This window comes from Pelophylax lessonae (assembly GCF_965119305.1).
Source record: "Pelophylax lessonae genome assembly, chromosome: 1".
NCBI lineage: Eukaryota > Metazoa > Chordata > Amphibia > Anura > Ranidae > Pelophylax > Pelophylax lessonae.
Genome location: NC_138768.1, coordinates 695,934,602 through 695,953,483, shown reverse-complemented (window position 1 = coordinate 695,953,483; position 18,882 = coordinate 695,934,602). Strand labels below are relative to the sequence as shown.

General features: G+C 45.9%; 1 protein-coding gene across 1 annotated transcript in view; it reads left to right on the top strand.

The window, feature by feature from the left end:
- Positions 1–4,145: 4,145 nt before the first annotated feature.
- AADAT (aminoadipate aminotransferase) overlaps positions 4,146–18,882 on the top strand; it is a 157,036-nt gene continuing 142,299 nt past the window's right edge. The window contains exon 1 of the mRNA XM_082243989.1: positions 4,146–4,234. Coding sequence (XP_082100115.1) covers positions 4,198–4,234 — 37 coding nt within the window. The 5' untranslated portion in view covers positions 4,146–4,197. The remainder of the gene's footprint in view (positions 4,235–18,882) is intronic.

Here is an 18,882-nt window from a genome sequence, read left to right as displayed (position 1 = left end):
CAGTCAGGGGTCCAATATGTCTGCCACAATGTCGCAGTCCCACAAAAAATCGCAGATCGCCGCCATTACTAGTAAAAAAAAAGAACATTAAAAATGACAAAAATCTTTCCAGTAGATAGTAGACGAGATAACTTTTGCGCAAACCAATCAAAATACGCTTATTGCGATTTTTTTACCAAAAATATGTAGCAGAAAACAAATTGGCCTAAAATGTTAAAATATTTAGGTTTTTTTATTTATTTTTTTTTTTTAAGAATGTCATATAGCAGAATGTGAAAAATATTGTTTTTATTTTTTTTTTTCAAAATTGTCGCTCTTTTTTTGTTTATAGCGCAAAAAAAAAAAAAAATCACACAGGTGATCACATACCCATAAAAGAAAGCTCTACTTGTGGGAAAAAAAAGGACGTCAATTTTATTTGGGTACAGATTTGCATGACCGAGCAATTGTCCGTTAGTAACGCAGTGCCGAATCGCAAAATAGGGCCTGTTCATTAAGGGGGCAAATCCTTCCGGTCTTAAAGTGGTTAATGGCTTCCTGCCCACATTTATTCATCAGCATTGCAGATAAACCTGAAAAAACAAGGTTCCTTAATAGGGGTAATACTCATCAAAAGTATAAATTCAACAAAAGTTATTGAGCCTCCTGATTAGGGATGGGCTGTGTGTTCGAGTCGAACGTAAGTCCAACTCAAACATCAGCCGTTCGTGTGTTCACTGAATACACGAACAAATGGGGCACTCGGTGGGAAGTTCGCCCTCCGATCAGCACCCCATAATGCACTGCGCTCTTGCAGTGCATTGATTGCTGGTGATTTGCCAAAGCATGCACCTGACCTGTATGCTTTGGCCAATCACAGCACAATGTACTGTGAGAGCCATGATTGACCAAAGGAGTGCCTTTGGTCAATCATGGCTCAGGGACTAAGTTCACGCCCCACACTATATAAGGCTGCTGAATACACGGCACCCATATATAGTGTGTGACAATGACAAACCACACCAGGCCGCTTGCCCTCAACATAGGGTGGGTGCTTTGGGGTTCTTGATGGGGACAAGGGCCTCTTTCTGACAACCCTGGGCTGTGGTTGTGGGGGTCTGCAGGTGGGGGGGCTCATCGAAATTTGGAAGCCCCCTTTAACAAGGGGGCTGCCAGATCCTGGCCACCCCCATGTGAATGGGTATCGGGTAAATAGTACCCCTACCCATTCACCAAAAAAGTGTCAAAAAGTAAAAACCACAGGAAACTATTTTTGATAAAATCCTTTATTAAAAAAATAAAAAGTAAAAAAATAGTGTCCCTCAGTGTCCCTCAATGTAAATCAGGATGCCAGCCAGAGCCAAAAAAAAGAAAACACGCTTCTGCCTCTTGGGAGGCATCCCGCCGTCTGCCTTCTCTCCGCTTTGACAGCTCTGCCCCTTGCTTATATAAGAGTTATCAAAGTGGAGAGAAGGAGAGAAGGAAGATGGTGGGAGGCCTCCCAAGAGGCAGAAGCATATTTTTCCCGGGTCCTGCAGGCATTGTGATGAATTTACATCGAGAGACACAATTTTTTTATTTTTTAATAAAGGACTTTTCAAAAACTGTTTCCTCTGGTTCTTGCTTTTTGACACATTTTTGGGTGAATGGGTACGATTTACCCAATACCCATTCACATAGCGGGGAGGACCCAGATCTGGGGGCCACTTTTTAAAGGGGGGTCCAGATTCCCATAAGCCCCCCACCTGCAGATCCCGACAACAACAGCCCAGGGTTGTCGGGAAGAGGCCCACCCTTTGCAGCTATAACAGCTTCAACTCTTCTGGGAAGGCTGTCCACAAGGTTTAGGAGTGTGTCTATGGGTATGTTTGACATTCTCTGGATGAGAAGGCTTGGCTTACAGTCTCCGCTCTAATTCACCTCAAAGGTGTTCTATGGAGTTGAGGTCTCCCAAAGCTCACATCCATAGGTAACATAATAACCAAACCTGGTAACCAGATCACGGGGCAAGAGGAAACATTACATAAGACCTAGTTCATTTATTAGTAAACACTTTTATTAGAGGTCACAACTGATAAACAATAGCAGTTCTGCAATTACTATTTAGTAAGTGAAGAGCAGCCATGTCAGTTCCTCCACTCCAAACTCACTCATCCATGTCTTTATGGACCTTGTTTTGTGCCCTGGCCCAAATCATTTGGTGGAGGGGGATTATGGTGTGTGGTTGTTTTTCAGGGGTTGGGCTTGGCTCCTTTCAGTTCCAGTGAAGAGAACTCTTAAGGCATCAGCATACCAAGACATTTTGGACAATTTCATGCTCCCAACTTTGTGGGAACAGTTTGGGGTTGGCCCTTCCTTTTCCAACATGACTGCGCCCCAGTGCAAAAAGCAAGGTCCATAAAGACATGGATGAGCGAGTTGGGGGTGAAGGAACTTGACTGGCCTGCACAGAGACCTGACCTCTGGGTTGAATTAGAGTGGAGACTGCGAGCCAGGCCTTCTCATCCAACAACTATGCCTGAGCTTACAAATGAGCTTCTGGAAGAATGGTCAAACATTCCCATAGACACACTCCTAAACCTTATGGACAGCCTTCCGTGAAGAGGTGAAACTGTTATAGTTGCAAAGTGTGGCCCAACTCAATATTGAACCCTATGGACTTATGCCCCGTACACACGTCCCAATAATCGTACGACAAAACTCGCTTTCAACCTGATCGCACGATAATCTGATCGTTAGTACACAGCTTTCGACAGTCGATCGCGACAGTTCACTAAACAAAATCCGAAGGGACAAACAGGAAAACTTCTGTCGTATGACAGCCTCGCAAACGACAATTGTTTCATCAGTACACTATGCGTCGGCTAAAAATCGATCGACAAAGGCCGCGCATGATCAGAAACACTAAATAGCAGAGAAAAAGCCTGGCTGCCATTGTTTTTGTTTTGCACCATCTGATACGTAGCTAAGCAACCAGGAAACTTTTCCCGAATCGTACGACAAAAATCACACGTTTAGTACGCATTGTTGAATTCGATGTTAGTATCATGCAACAAAATGCAAACAATTAGTCGTCCGATTATCTGAACGTGTGTACGGGGCATAAGCAGAGGTGTATTTTGGTTTTGTGCTGCCCCAGGCAAGACTAAAATTGGGCGCCCCCCTTCCCCTCCTATGTAAATTTGCCCCACTCCTTCCTTTTTAACGGATGTGACTCCCTCCAAAATTGGAGGACTCCAAGTCCCAGCATGAACCCCTGAGATCTCATGAGGGGGGGGTGAGAGGGGGTGGAAGAGAGAGAGGGGGGTGGGTGAGGGAGGGAGGGAGAGAGAGAGAGAGGGGGGTGGAGGAGGGAGGGAGGGAGAGAGAGAGGGGGGGTGGGTGAGGGAGGGAGGGAGAGAGAGAGGGGGGTTGGTGAGGGAGGGAGGGAGGGAGGGAGAGAGGGGAGATGAGAGAGAGAAGGGGGGGATGAAAGGGAGAGAGATGATAAGAGAGAGAGATGATGAGAGAAGGGGGGGTGAGAGAGAGAAAGAGAGGGGGTGTGAGAGAGAGAGAGAGGGGGGGTAAGAGAGAGGGGGAAGGGGGAAAAGAGAGGGGGTGAGAGAGAGAGAGAAAAAGAGAGGGGGATGAGAGAGGAGGGTTAGGAGAGAGGGGGTGAGAGAGAAAGAGAGGGAGGAGAGAGAGAGGGGGGTGAGTGAGAGAGAGGGGGTGAGAGAGAGGTGGGAGAGGTGGCTCTAGCAACCAGTGGTCAAAAGGGTCTCAGGTGGAGGGGGGCTGCTTTTTTGCTGCCCCCCTGCAAAGTGCCGCCCTAGGCCTGGGCCTTGTTGGCCTAGGCCAAAATACAGCACTGGGCATAAGATCGGAATGCCATTAAAGTTCATGTGTGTGTAAAGGCAGGCTTCTCAATACTTTTGACAATATAGTCAGTGTAACTGTATGATAATAACAGGCCAGCTATGGCAGTGCCTGCACTAACCCCTATCCGCCAGCAGATGGCGCCGCGGAACCGGTAAAACTCTGGTTATCACAGATTGAACTGTGAACCGTTCTCCCAAAGTTCACATCCATAGGTTACATAATAACCAAAGCAGGTAACCGGATCAACAGGGCAAGAGAAAACATTACATAAGACCTGGTTCATTTATTAATACATCCTTTTATTAGAGGTTACCATTGATAGCAGCTCTGCAATTGCTACTTAGTAAGTGAAGAGCAGCCATGTCAGACTGTCCTGAACGCGCCTGTGGGGCCATAGGTATGTTATTTACTCCCTGTATTTCCCTTATGGTGTGCTTGTACTGGATACACCTGCTTTTTGTAGCAACTGAACAAATAATGTGAGAGAATAAAAGAAGCCGACTGCCATTCCTGTCACATATTAGTGGCGCCGTTCTTTCTACAATTGTATTTATGAAGGATGGCCGCTAGATGGCGACATGGTAGCTTGTTTCCAGCACAGACACGCGCAGGAATACAAGCTGCAAAGTGGCAGTGCCAGGCAATCGGCTTGCTGTAAAGTGCGGAGGGTCGGCGATAGATTGGGAGAGTCTAGCTGTAGTGCTTTCATAGGACAGCAAGGCAGAAGGTATATTGTTTATTTCGATGTTTAGAGTGAATGATTATGTCTTGGTATATACAAATAACAGCGTTCCGTGCTGTCCGTAGAACAGACATGATTGTCAGAGCTGAGTGTCTATAGAATATCCCATAGGAATGCCCTTATGGCAGGACAGACTGTGCACACATGGCTGGTATTGTAGCATTCACCCAGAATCCTTATATAATGTCTTCTCCATAGGGCTGGCCCAAGGCATTGTGCTGCCTGGGTCCAAGAATAAAATGCCGCCCCTCCCTCCCAAAAAAAAATCATGCTCACCAAAAGGCCCCCTCATCCATTGTTTTATATAAATATAACATTTAGAAAATATTATATATATACTGTTATCTTCTTTCATAACACCACCCGTTCGGTCCACCAAACACCCTCAGTCCTCCTATCACTTCTGTGTCTGCTGCGCCCACCACCCTAGAAGATCCGGCCTGCCCTGCGTGAGATGGAGTGCGCTGATGTCTGACGTCATTGCGCACACCACGATCACGCGAGGGACGTTCCCCGGAGGAGACACTCTACCTCCTCATACTCATCAGTTTGCACTAAGGGCAGCAGTATGAGATAGGGAATTGACACCCGTAACGCGCCGCAAACCGATGACACGCAAAAGTGCTGGAAAATATATTTGGGAGTCAATTTGCTGCCCCTCTGTAAGTCGCGCCTGGGTCCAATGGACCCAGTGGGACCCATGGTAGGGCCGGCCCTGCTTCTCCATGATTGAATGTTCTGCCCTCCCTGTGTCTTATCCTTCTTCCAGCCTTCCACCATGTATGCTATCTAAATGTTACCAGTGTCTGTATTAAACATCTTATCGGATCACAATGGTATAGTACCTACATAAAATACACTTCCAAGTAACAAGAAAGCCTTACTCATAGCATACAAAAATATAATAAAAACATAAAATATACTGATCAGCCAGAACATTATGATCATCTACCTGATATTGTGTAGGTCCCCCTTTTGCTGCCCAAACAGCCCTAACCCGTTGAGGCATGGGCTCCAAAGAAGGATACACATGAATGGCAGGAGCCAAGGTTTCCCAGCAGAACATTGCCCAAAGCATCACTCTGCCTCCACTGGCTTGCCTTCTTCCCATACCGCATGCCGATGCTATCTCTTCCCCAGGTAAGCGATGCACATGCCATCAACAGTGCCTTGAAAAAGTTTTCATATCCCTTGAAATTTTCCACATTTTGTCATGTTACAACCAAAAACGTAAAGTTATTTTATTGGGATTTTATGTCATAGATTAACGCAAAATGGCACGTAATTGTGAAGTGGAAGCAAAATGATAAATGGTTTAATTTTTTTTACAAATAATTAGCTGAAATGTGTGGCGTGCCTTTGTATTCAGCCCCCTTTATTTTGATACCCCTAACTAAAATCCAGTGGAACCAATTGCCTTCAGAAGTCACCTAATTAGTAAATAGAGTCCTCCTGTGTGTAATTTAATCTCTGTATAAATACAGCTGTTCTGTGAAGCCCTCAGAGCTTTGTTAGAAAACCTTAGTGAACAAACAGCATTATGAAGGCCGAGGAACACACCAGACAGGTCAGGGATAAAGTTGTGGAGAAGTTTAAAGCAGAGGCTCATGGTAACTCTGGAGGAGCTGCAGAGATCCACAGCTCAGGTGGGAGAATCTGTCCACAGGACAACCATTAGTCATGCATTGCATAAATCTTGCCCTTATGGAAGAGTGGCAAGAAGAAAGCCATTGTTGAAAAAAAGCCATAAGAATTCCCATTTGCAGTTTACGAGAAGCCATGTGGTGGACACAGCAAACATGTGGAAGAAGGTGCTCTGGTCAGATGGGACCAAAATGAAACCTTTTGGCCTTAAAGCAAAACGCTATGTGTGGCGGAAAACTAACACTTGACATCACCCTGAACACACCATCCCAACCGTGAAACGTGTTGGCAGCATCATGTGGGGATTCTTTTTTTATTAGCAGGGACAGGGAAGCTGGTCAGAGTTGATGGGAAGATGAATGGAGACAAATACAGGGCAACCTTAGAAGAAAACCTGTTAGAGTCTGCAAAAGACTTGAGACTGTGGTGGAGGTTCCCCATCCAGATAAAAACCCTAAACATACAGCCAGAGCTACAATGGAATGGTTTAGATCAAAGCAAATTCATGTTCAAAGTCCAGACCTAAATCCAATTGAGAATCTGTGGCAAGACTTGCAAATTGCTGTTCATAGATGCTCTCCATCCAATCTGACAGATTGAGCATGAGCTTTTTTGCAATTAAGAATGGGCAAAATTTTTTTTAGATGTGCAAAGCTGCTAGAGACATACCCAAAAAGATTTGCAGCTGTAATTGCAGCGAAAGGCGGTTCTACAAAGTATTGACTCAGGGGAAACCAAAAGTTTGGTGCAGAGCACCTGTCTCCTGCGCTCAGAGTAGTGTGATCATTCATCCATCTTAGCCACAATCATGCAGCTGCTGAGAACTTCCGACTTGGCATCACTGGATAACTTCAGCCTTGCAGCCCCTTACAAGACCAGGGTAGTCAAAAAACCCTAAAAATGACAAAACAAACACAAGGGCGCACCGGCCTACTACATTATCCTCTAAAAAAGATTTATTCATGTAACGGACCGTTTCAGCAGACAAGGGGTTAAAATCCGTTTAGGCGATATGCCCCTTTCTGAGAGACAAGCACAGCTACTGCAGAACAACAAACTCCCGAACTGGATACAAAATAGCACTTCAACCTGGAACCTCACGAATAGCTGCTAGCAGACGAACAGGAAAAGCATACATCAGCTTACACTCCTAGCAATCAGTCTCCAACAGCATACAGTGAATCCCCCCAAGAACGAGACAAAGCTCTGAGTTGAGGGTAAAACAGGAACAACATTTATTGGAAGAACACAGCACACTTTTATACAGAATTTGGAACATCCTTCCCCCAACAACCGCTTTCCCATTGGTCAATTTCACAGTACCTGCAGTCCCCCATAAGGTCCTCTCCAGACATGCAAACGAGGGCTCGAAAATGAGTCAGTAGTGATTGGTCAGATAGCTTGACCAGGAGGGCTGCTATGCAAATGAGGACTTGAAAATGAGTCAACAGGGATTGGTCAGATAGCTTTGACCAATGCAAGGAGACAGAAGCCCCAGGGGGCAATCAATGTAAACTATAGTCAGACACAGAACAATGGTTCCCTAACGAGCCCTCAATACACATTACTCTGAGTGTCAATACCTCCCTTAGCAGACAACAGGTGAGGTCATTAGCACACCTGACAAAAGGTGAATGGGGAGCCACCTTAGACAGTCCGTCTCCTCAGAACTTCCTGGAATGACCATATTAGGAGTTGACTTCCTGTTCCTTACAGTTTACAGGAATACGTTTTAGCTTCCAGGATAGAGGCAAGACTCCATTAGCCACATTGGGTAAAGAAACACAAAAAGACACAAAAATGCATAACTCCCAGTCTACTGAACAGAACCCCCACATTCAACCCATCCCCAGATAGCCTGGATCGGAGCGCTCAACATATCCAAACAGCGCTCAGATGCCACAAACACAGTCAAATTGCCATGGGGTTTACATTTAGCATGGGCTGATGAGAGAGGGTCCATAGTCACCTTGCAGGAGGCGAGCAACCAGGCTTCTCCAATGCCCAGTGGCGAGATTGGTCTCGTCACAATTCACATAAACGGTATAAAAATACTCACCAATGAGTTCTTGTTAAAAGCATATCAAATAGGTACGTTGTCATCAGCATCAAGATCAAAGGCTGTGCTGTCCCCTGAAGCTGGAAAGGCTTACGCATTTCCAGCTTCAGGGGGCGGTACAGCCTTTGATCTTGATGCTGATGACAACGTACCTATTTGATATGCTTTTAACGAGAACTCGTTTGTGAGTATTTTTATACCTTTTATGTGAATAAACCTTTTTTAGAGGATAATGTACTAGGCCGGTGCGCCCTTGTGTTTTTTTTTTCATTTTTGTTATTGACTCAGGGGGGGGGGGGGGCTGAATACAAATGCACGCCACACTTTTCAGATTTTTAAAAAATGTTGAAAAACATTTATCAATTTTCTTCCACTTCACAATTTTGTGCCACTTTGTGTTGGTCTATCACATAAAACCCCAATAATAATACTTTTTCAAGGCACTGTACATGAAGTAAAATAAAATGTGATTCATCAGACCAGGCCACCTTCTTCCATTGCTCTGTGGTCCAGTTGTGATGCTCACATGTCCAGTGTAGACACTTTTGGCTGTGAACACGAGTCAGCATGGGCACCCTGACTGGTCTGTGGCTACACAGCCCCAAACTCCGATGCACTGTCTGTTCTAGCATAGTATTCCCAACACACACATTCCCAAATAAATGGCTGTGTATGTACATTGGTGCTGCAGTGACTGTCGGCTGGAACTGATGACAATCTGAGTGAAAGAATGTCACCAGCAAACCACAGATCTCCAAAATTATATTGTATGTTTATTTTTATTTTTTTCCCTTATTTTATTTGTTCAAAAACAAATACAATTTATTGTAAAACAAAATCAGCTCCAAAGCATCACATAGGTACAGCAGAATGTTTAGAGTCTCGAAGAATCCCGTGCCTGGTGAAGGGGTCCTCGGAGATTCCAAAACGTTGCTTCTGCTGTAACTATGTGATCGCTGATTAAAGCTTTGGACCAGTGGTTCTTAACCTGGGTTCGATCGAACCCCAGGGGTTCGGTGAGTCAGTCTCAGGGGTTCGGCGGAGGGGCAACAGGGCAATTGCTCCCCACGAGAAAATATTACTGATTGTGAGGCCTCCCCCCCAGACACTTGACGCTCTGCCCCCTGTACCTCCCCCAGCAGGTTTCCAGCCTATCTCCTGCAGGCTGCTTGCTGCTTGAGTGGGCGGGGTGGGGATGTACCTGACCACGGAGATCGCGCCCGCCTGGAAGAGGGAAGTGTGAGCAGCTGAGCAGAGGGAGCCGAGTGAATGTTCCTGGAGGTAGGCTCAGCTAGCTGTACATGGTGGATTAGTTTGCAAGCACCTCTATGCTAAGTCTGCTGAGTTACTGCAGCTTAGCATAGAGGTGCTGTTACCTAACAAATAGAAATCATGTCCTTTTCATTTAGCTCAATAAGCATTGTGAATGCCCCCTGGTGTGTGCCCTCCTGATACCCCATGGTATGCCCTCCCAACACCTCCCCCCCAGTGTGTCGTCCTGACACCCCATGGTATGCCCTCCCAACCCCCCCCCCCCAGTGTGTGCCCCCCTGACACCCCATGGTATGCCCTCCCAACCCCTCCCCCCAGTGTGTTCCGTCTTGACATCCCATGGTATGCCCTCCCAACCCCCCACCCCAGTGTGTGCCCTCCTGATACCCCATGGTATGCCCTCCCAACACCTCCCCCCAGTGTGTCGTCCTGACACCCCATGGTATGCCCTCCCAACCCCCCCCTCAGTGTGTGCCCCCCTGACACCCCATGGTATGCCCTCCCAACCCCTCCCCCCAGTGTGTTCCGTCTTGACACCCCATGGTATGCCCTCCCAACCCCCCACCCCAGTGTGTGCCCTCCTGATACCCCATGGTATGCCCTCCCAACACCTCCCCCCAGTGTGTGCCCTCCTGACACCCCATGGTATGCCCTCCCAACCCCCCACCCCAGTGTGTGCCCTCCTGACACCCCATGGTATGCCCTCCCAACCCCCCCAAGTGTGTGCCCCCCATACACCCCATGGTATGCCCTCCCAACCCCACCCCAGTGTGCCCTCCTGACACCCCATGGTATGCCTTACCACCCCCCCCCCCAGTGTGTGCCCTCCTGATACCCCATGGTATGCCTTCTGAACCCCCCCCCCAGTGTGTGCCCTCCTGGCTCCCCCAGTGTGTGCCCTCCCAACCACTGATGTGTGCCCTCCTGACACCCAGTGTGTGGCCTCCTGACTCTCCACAGGTGTGTGCCCTCACTACCCTCCCCCACAGTGTGTGTCCTCCTGACCCTCCCCCCAGTGTATGCCCTTCCAACCCCCTGGTGTGTGCCCTCATAACCCCCCCGGTGTGTGCCCTCCCAGCCCCCTGGTGTGTGGCTTTACTGATCCCTGTACACTGTCCTATCCACTCCTGTCCTCTGCCCTATTCTCTGTACACCGTCCTACAGCCTACTGACCACTCTATCCTTCCCTACAATCAACTGACCCGTATACACTGCCCTACATGCTACTGGCCTCTGTACGCTGCCCTACAACCTACTGACCTCTGTACATTTTACTTTGTATGACACATTTAATTCAGTTCTGTAAACAACACCTTATTTTCTGGCAGTGCCCCTCCCGAGACTAGACTCATAAAATCATATTTTAATTTTCCAATTAAAGCGGAGTTCCACCCAAAAGTGGAACTTCCGCTTTAGGGAGTCCTGACCCCCCCACATGCCACATTTGGCATGTAATTTTTTGGGGGGGGGGAGCGGGTACCTAGTTTTGACAGGTACCCGCTCCCACTTCCGCTCGGAGCGCCGCGGCGCCCTGAGCGGAAGTTCTCCTCTCCCCCTCCCTCCCTGCAATCTTCTGGGACACGTCAGAGGTCCCAGAAGATTGCCGGCCAATCACGGCGCGCAGCGCGACTCGCGCATGCGCAGTGGGTACCCGGCTGTGAAGCCGCAAACTGTAACAGCCGGGTGCCCACAGCAGTGATGCCGGCGCCGAGGGAGAGGATCGAGGCTTCCGGCGGCCGCATCGCTGGACCGTTGGACAGGTGAGTAAATGGCTGGAACTCCGCTTTAAGAAGGGTTCGGTGAATGCGCATATGAAGCTGGTGGGGTTCAGTACCTCCAACAAGGTTAAGAACCACTGCTTTAGACCCAGTTTTGTTTTGCAATGCATTTTATGAAATTTTGAATAGATAAAATAAGGTAAAAATAAATAAACATTCAATACAATTTTTAAGACATGTGGTGTGCTGGTGACATTCTTTCGCACTGTTTGTCCTGAACTCTTTCTGTCTGAACCAGCATTAACTTTTTAGCAATTTGATCTACAGTAGCTCTGTTTTTAGATTGGATTGCATGGGCCAGCCTTTGCTCCCCACGTGCTTCAATGAGCCCTGGCTGCCTATGGTCCTGTGGCCAGTTCACCAGCCTTCCTGCTGACTAGGAACGCCCTACAGAAACTGCAGTTTTGGAGTTGTTATGACCCAGTTGTCTAACTATTACAATTTGACCCTTGTCAAAGTCGCTCCTTGCCAGTATTTCTGCTTTCAACACATCAAGTTCAGGGACAACATGTTCATTTGCTGCCTAATATATCCACCCACTTTTAGGTAACAAGATAATCAATGTTATTCACGTTATTTGTCAGTAGTTATAATATTTATTTACATAAATTATCCATAAAATTATGATTCAGAAAGCCTGGGGTGAAGATCAGTTGATCCAACAGGTCATACTATGCAGTATGACCCCCTGTCAAGAGGTACAGAATACTCTGCTCTTGCACTTTCATCTTCACAGAGGGGCTCTGTTGCTAGAGTAAGACATTTTGAATAAGATCTGCTTGAAAAAAGCTTTAAAGCAGCACTCCAGGTAACATAAAAAGATAAAAATGAATAGTCCGTTTGAAAGATAATATAACAAAACCTTCAATACAAGATTTCCTTCGGAATACTTTTTGTTTCCGACACTAGATGTTCTATCATTGAATGATGACCAGCCTCCTCCAGGTCATCCTGGATCTGCTCCAGTCTGTAACTGGTCAGTGAAATGAGAATCAACTCAGTGATGAGCTCATCTCTCCGTCACTCCGCTTTTCTCATCCTATCAGCATGCTTCTTGATCTGCTTACAGAGCTGCTTTTTTTTTTTGTCTTTTTTAGATGTCTAGAGTTCAGCTCTAACAAGTACCTGTCCCTTCACATATATTTGCTGTATTCAGTCTTCAGCATTCAACAAATTTCCAGATGTACAGAGATATGGAGCTTCTCCAAGTCAGGCCACACTTGCCCACTGGTGCACGTCCAGCTTGTCACTGAAAAAAACTCATAGGGGCATAATGTATGGATGACAGCACACCGGAGAAATACTTGCAGATTCTTTATTAACTCATAAAATTTGGCAGAACATCAGATGACAGGAATGGAACCTTTTACATGTTTCACAACTGCAGGCACTTGTATGAGTAAATACCTGCCGGAGTAAAATATGTAAGGGGTTTCATTCACAAATTTTTCTAGTGTGCCGCTACTCGTTTATTATGCACATATACAGTACTTCCAGATGTGTCATAGTCAGCCTCCGCTGTGATTCTACCCATCAGCTATTATAGTGTTCTCTAGTGAAGCAGAGGATCAGCAGATAGAACCACAAAATATAGAGATTAGGGACCACTCCTAGAAGTGTCAGATGCTGAGGATTTTTCAGCAGCGATTATCTATTCATGATTGTAAAGATAAGCAGCACTAAAGATTTTATTACTGGCAGGCCTTATTCACTTCATAATCTAGCAAAAGAGGCACTTTAGGCTCCATTTACATAGACATGCAGCTGTCAATCCCGGCCACAGGAATCAGTAGATTCTTGCTGCTGGGAGTCACGGCGTGGCTAAATGCCCATAAAAAATAGAGCCTAATGGGGCTTTTCCACTGCGTGGAACCAAATGGTTCGGCTTGCTTTTGTGCTTTTCCACTGCTGGTACCGCATGGTATGGTGTAGGAACGGTTTGGTACGGTACGGTACGGCGGCGCTTTTCCACTGCATGGAACCGAAAGGTACGGCTCTCTAAAACAGTACCACCTCGATTGTGGTTCCATGAGGTACCATACCCGGTACCATATCCCACAATCCTTTGCATGCAGTCACTACTAGCCACTGATTGGTCAGAGAATCGTTGTTATCCCACCCACTTACTTTAGTACTACTTTAATGGAAAAGCAAACCGTACCGAACCGTTCCAACACCGTACCATGCGGTACCATGCAGTGGAAAACCAAGCAGGGCCGAGTTGAGCCGAGCTGGTACTTGCAGTGGAAAAATGCCATTAGATCACCAGACTTTGCCAGTATTTAGTTCAAGTGGTTCTAAAGCCTAAACTATTTTATTTTAATACATTCCTTGCAATAAATTAAAAAATGTTTTTCAGGTAGTAGTATGCCCCCTCGACCACCCCCCCCCCCCCCATTATAGTTACCAGAGCCCTCACTCAATCCAGTGCTGTGCCAGTTTCCTCTCAGCTCTCACAGGCTTGGCTGAGAGCTGCCCGAGCCATTGACCTCTGCTGCTGTCAGTCAAATCCTGTGTCGAGGGAGCATGGGGGCAGGCCCTAGCATCCCTGTCTGTGTCTATAGACACAGGCAGCGTGGCTCGAAAGCCAGCCCGCAGGTGTGCCACGATAAGAAGCGACTTACTTTGGTTGCACAGAGGAGGAGGAGCCAGACCCGAGAAGAGGAAGTTTAGGGTCGCTCTAAACAATTCCATTGCACAGAGCAGGTAAGTATAAACGTGTTTGTTATTTAAAAAAAAATGATAGCATTTACTATTCCTTTAAGAAGCAGAAAATTTTGTAAATCATGGAGGAAGTCACGTTGGAGGGTCCTAAAAGGTTCACATGCTTGGGTTTACATGTAGACATCTAATTAACTAATATGAAGGTAATTATTAGTTGCTCAAAATAAACTGTTACTTTGCTTTCCCCAAGCCAAGGCTGAAGCCAGTGATGTTTGCTCAGTGCATGAACATGCAGATTATTTGTTTTCTGAGATTAAAAAGCCTGTACTAAGCAGATCTTCAAACTGCTATCTCCAGGCATTGTGCAGTGTTGTCAACATTACTATGACAAAGGCATAACATCGGGTGAAAAAGTTCATCTTTGGGTAATAGGCAATAGAAAAATGTATGTAAAGTTCCAGCAAGACTACAGGATTCTAGCACATGTATGTATTTTGGGTTTGGGAATTTAGAAAATTGGGTGGGAGAACATGATTTTAATGAAGAATACAAAAAATTACTTTTACTACAATCTCATTCTGGCAGGCTCTACAGTCTGGTTTTAGGATAACAACTTCAGCTGTTGCTACAAGAGGATTCTGACAATGTTTTCCAGGTTTAGCCTCCAGTGAACTTTCTTCCTATTAATCCTATTCTCTTTTCCCCAAAAATATTCTCTATTAATAATGGCTGCTTTATCTCTTATTCCACTCCCTGTCCATCAATCTTTAATTGCCCCTCAATCCTTCTCACTAACAGATCTGTCTAATCCTCCCTCAATCCCTGTCCCCAGCATCAAGAAATGTAGGAATGTAATGCCTCGTACACACGCAACGATTATCGGCCGACCGATCGTCCGACTTTTGTCCAGTGTTGTTGTGTTGGTTGAAATGTGCTCTAGACTGCACACAAATTTTCTCGGCCAACAAAAATCTACTTCAGAAGTGATGTCATGTGATGGTTTAATTTCCGTGTGTTTTTTCTTCTCTGAGCATGCCCAGTCTTGCTCATCAGATTTTTGTCTGCCGAAATCTGTACTGACTGACGGAAAATCGGCCGTTGTGTTGACGGCCAACAAAAATGTTATAGCCTGCACACCAGATTTTTTTCGGCCGAAAAGTCGGAGTCGGTTGTCGAAAGCATCATACTAACAAGCCGAAAATCGGCCGATCGGACGTTGGCCAAAAATTCACGGCCAATAATAAGCATGCGCAAGCTGGAAAAGAAAATGGAAGTGGGAAGAGTCACTCCTCACTGTAGTGGTTACTAATAGGATATATTTACCCACCGTGTTTCCTATTACATATTTACTATAATTGATACTGACAGGTAGTGGTGGAAGTGATCCTCCTGTTTCAAATCTTTCATCCCTAATGGAGGCTGGCATCAAAGAACATTCTTAAGATAGTGAGGATGGGAAGACTTTGTAGATACTCCAAAGTTTTTAAACAGTCAGACTTTTTTCCCCCACAGCATTTATAGAACCTGGCTAGCATTGCCATAATACATAGATATTAAAAACATACAGGATATCAGAAGATATTTTATTTATTTATTATAGGTACTTAAACTACAGGGGAAAGGCCCGGTTTCCACTAGTGCGACTTGCGGTGCGACTTGACACATGTCAAGTCGCACAGCAAGTCAAAACCCATTGTTTTCAATGGGGTCCGTTTCCACTGCCGCGACTTCAGTTGCCGCGACTTCAAAAGTAAATCGTGTACTACTTTTGAGCGCGACTTCCCTCTATATTTGAGGGACAAGTCTCACTGAAGCCGCAGTTTACTTTCGCTACAAAGTCGTGCTAGAAGTAGCACGACTTCGTAGCCGCACTAGTGGTAACCGAGCCAAAATGATTTTTGATCCCCTGCATATTTTGTAAATTTATGTGGCTGATAAGGGTCACATTTAAGACATGCACATGGTCACATTTAGAGATTGTTAATTATGTCTAAACTGATTGCAATGGATCACTGGGTATCCAGAGCTTATAATAAGTAAAATACTGAGTAAAATTAATGGCGCTATATACAGTGGGGAAAATAGTGTTTTGATCCCCTGCAGATTTTGTAAGTTTACAAAAAATTAAGTTTAATTTTTATCATAGATGTACAGTAAAACCTTGGACTGCGAGCATAATTCGTTCCGGAAGCATGCTTGTAATCCAAAGCACTCTTATATCAAAGCGAATTTCCCCATAAGAAATAATGGAAACTCAGATGATTCGTTCCACAACCATTTATTCATAAGTCTTTCAGTTTATAGTCTATATACAAAGATTCTAGCAATGTGATAGGTTGTGTCTTCATAAAATGTCCATCCACAAATGGCGCCTCCACAAGGGGATTAGAAGCAAAATCCAGCAGGAGCTACAGAGTATAAAAGAGAAGAGAGGCGCCTCTAAGTGTAGCAGTATGGGGACATTTAATGAAGGTACAACATTTAGCAACTCACATGGTTGATGATTAAAGAGGCACATCTAAATATGCAGGCATCCAGGGGAAAGCTGTCCACATAGACCATCTTCTGAACCACTGGCTCTCACCAATGTCAGTCTGCAATTGTGATTGGGAAGACTACCCTGCAGTAGAGTGATCTGAAAGCGAGACTTTGACTCGCTCGTGGAGCGCAGCGTGGAAGGGTGTGATGAAGATGGCAGTGCGGAGGATGGTCTATGTGGACAGCTTTACCCCGGATGCCTGCATACTTAGATGTGTCTGTTTTAATTATCAACCATGTGAGCTGCTAAATATTGAACCTTTATTAAATGTAACAATATTGCTACACTTAGAGGCGCGTCTCTTCTCTTTTATACCCAGTTGTGACATGACGCTACTTGTATATCAAGACATCGCTTGTATATCAAGTCAAAATTTATTTTAAAAACTTGCTTGTCTTGCAAAGCGCTCTCAAACCAAGTTACTCTCAAACCAAGGTTTTACTGTATTTTAAATGAAGAGACAGAATATCAATCTACAATCCAGAAAAAAACACATTAAACAAATGTTATAAATTACATTGCAGTTCAGTGAGTAAAATAAGTATTTGATCCTCAAGCAAAACACGACTTAGTACTTGGTGGAGAAACCCCTGTTGGCAAGCACTGAGGTTAAGACGTTTCTTGTAGTTTGTGACCAGGTTTTCACACATCTCAGAAGGGATTTTGGTCTACTCTTCTTTACAGATCTTCTCTAAATGCCTAAAGTGTTTGTAACTTTTTAAAAAAAATCACTACCAGTCCCTCTCTTTTATCTATCCATAGCACACAGTGTAAGTGTTTGTTGAAAATGAAGCATCTAAATATTTTTTTTTCTTTTTTGTTTATTGATGGACACAGCTCCTGATCTTCATGACCATTGGGTTATACTGCCCCCTACAGAAGTAGGACACTAGGCAGAAAAATAATTTTGTTACGCCTATGGGCAGTCCCAGGAAATACTCTCTCTCTCTCTGCTATAGTTACTACGTTTTTTTCTGCATAGTCAGGAGTAAGGACCTAGTTCCTTGCTGGGATCTCTGGTCCTGGCAATTTTTTGTTTTAGATAGAAATTTTTCTCCATGCTTTTTCCTGTTTGTTTTAGATATAAATTTTTCTCCATGTTTTTTCCTGTGAGATCCACAATCAACTACCGGACTGGGCGATGGGCTGGATAATCTAGATCCAGTTGTCACCTCAGTCTGGCCAGCAAGCACACGCAGGATGATCTGCGGTGCGGGGGGGTTGTACCTAGTGGGGGCTCCTGCAAGGGCCCCCTATCCTACCTGGGCCTGTCCTTGAGGCCTAGGGATCCCTCCTGGGTCCCAGGGAGCCTCGTGGTGCCACGCGGGGCCACCATTTTGCTGTAGCCTGTGTGTTTCTATGCACGGTGGCCATGTTTGTATAGTCTGGCGGCCATTATGCGGTCATTTGTTATTGAAAATATCAGGAGCCATGACAGTGGAGCCCTGTGGGCGGCAATTTCGGCCGTAGGAGCCCCTCCTCATCCCCTGGTGCTGCCTTCTTGATCTTTTCACTTCCTGATCGCCGCATGTGGCGTGCAGATTTTCCTGGTGACTGCAGGTGTCTGTTTCTGCTGAGTTGTGAGTCTGGTGGGGTTCTCTCCCTCTCTGCTGAGGATCGCTTAGTGCTTTGTGCCTGGCGACCGGGTGGTGCTGCCAGTGTGGTGGGGGTTGTCCCCTTGCAGTGGTTTACACTTTTTGCGGGGTCCCTCTGGTGACTCATGGAGTCTTTGGAGCACATTTTCCCATCTGATCCCCTCTCTGAGGCTGCGGGGCTCTCTAGGTCCTAACCATCCATCGATGCACTGATGGCGGTCCTGGAGTCCTTTGTGTCCCGGGTGGAGGTGGCTTTCGGACGACGTGCTAGCAAAAAGCGTCAACCCCTCCCCCGCCTTCCCCTGCCTCATCTGTCTCATCAGATCCGAAATCTGATTCGGCCACCATGGGCTTGGGTCACCCTGCTGAGTCTGTGACCACGCGCCCGGAATCCTCGGATATTGAGGATGATTCCTCCAGATCTGCAACCGTATCTGTGCGGGAGACCTTGAAGATCTAAAGCAGCAAAGGTGTTTCCTTTCCCCGCCTATCTTGACAGAATTGTCGCTAAAGAGTGGGGACGACCAAAGTGTCCCCTTGGGGACGATTTACTAGGCGTTACCCCTTTGAGGAGTCCATTATTGTGAAGTAGACTGTTAGACCGGTGGTGGACCCTCCAGTTTCCAGATTGAACAAGGCAACCATGATTCCGGTTGAAGAGTCCCCAGCCTTTAAGGATCCGGCTGACAGGAAGGCTGAGGCTATGGCCACACATTATGTACACTCTGGCAGGTTCAGCACTGAGGTCGGTA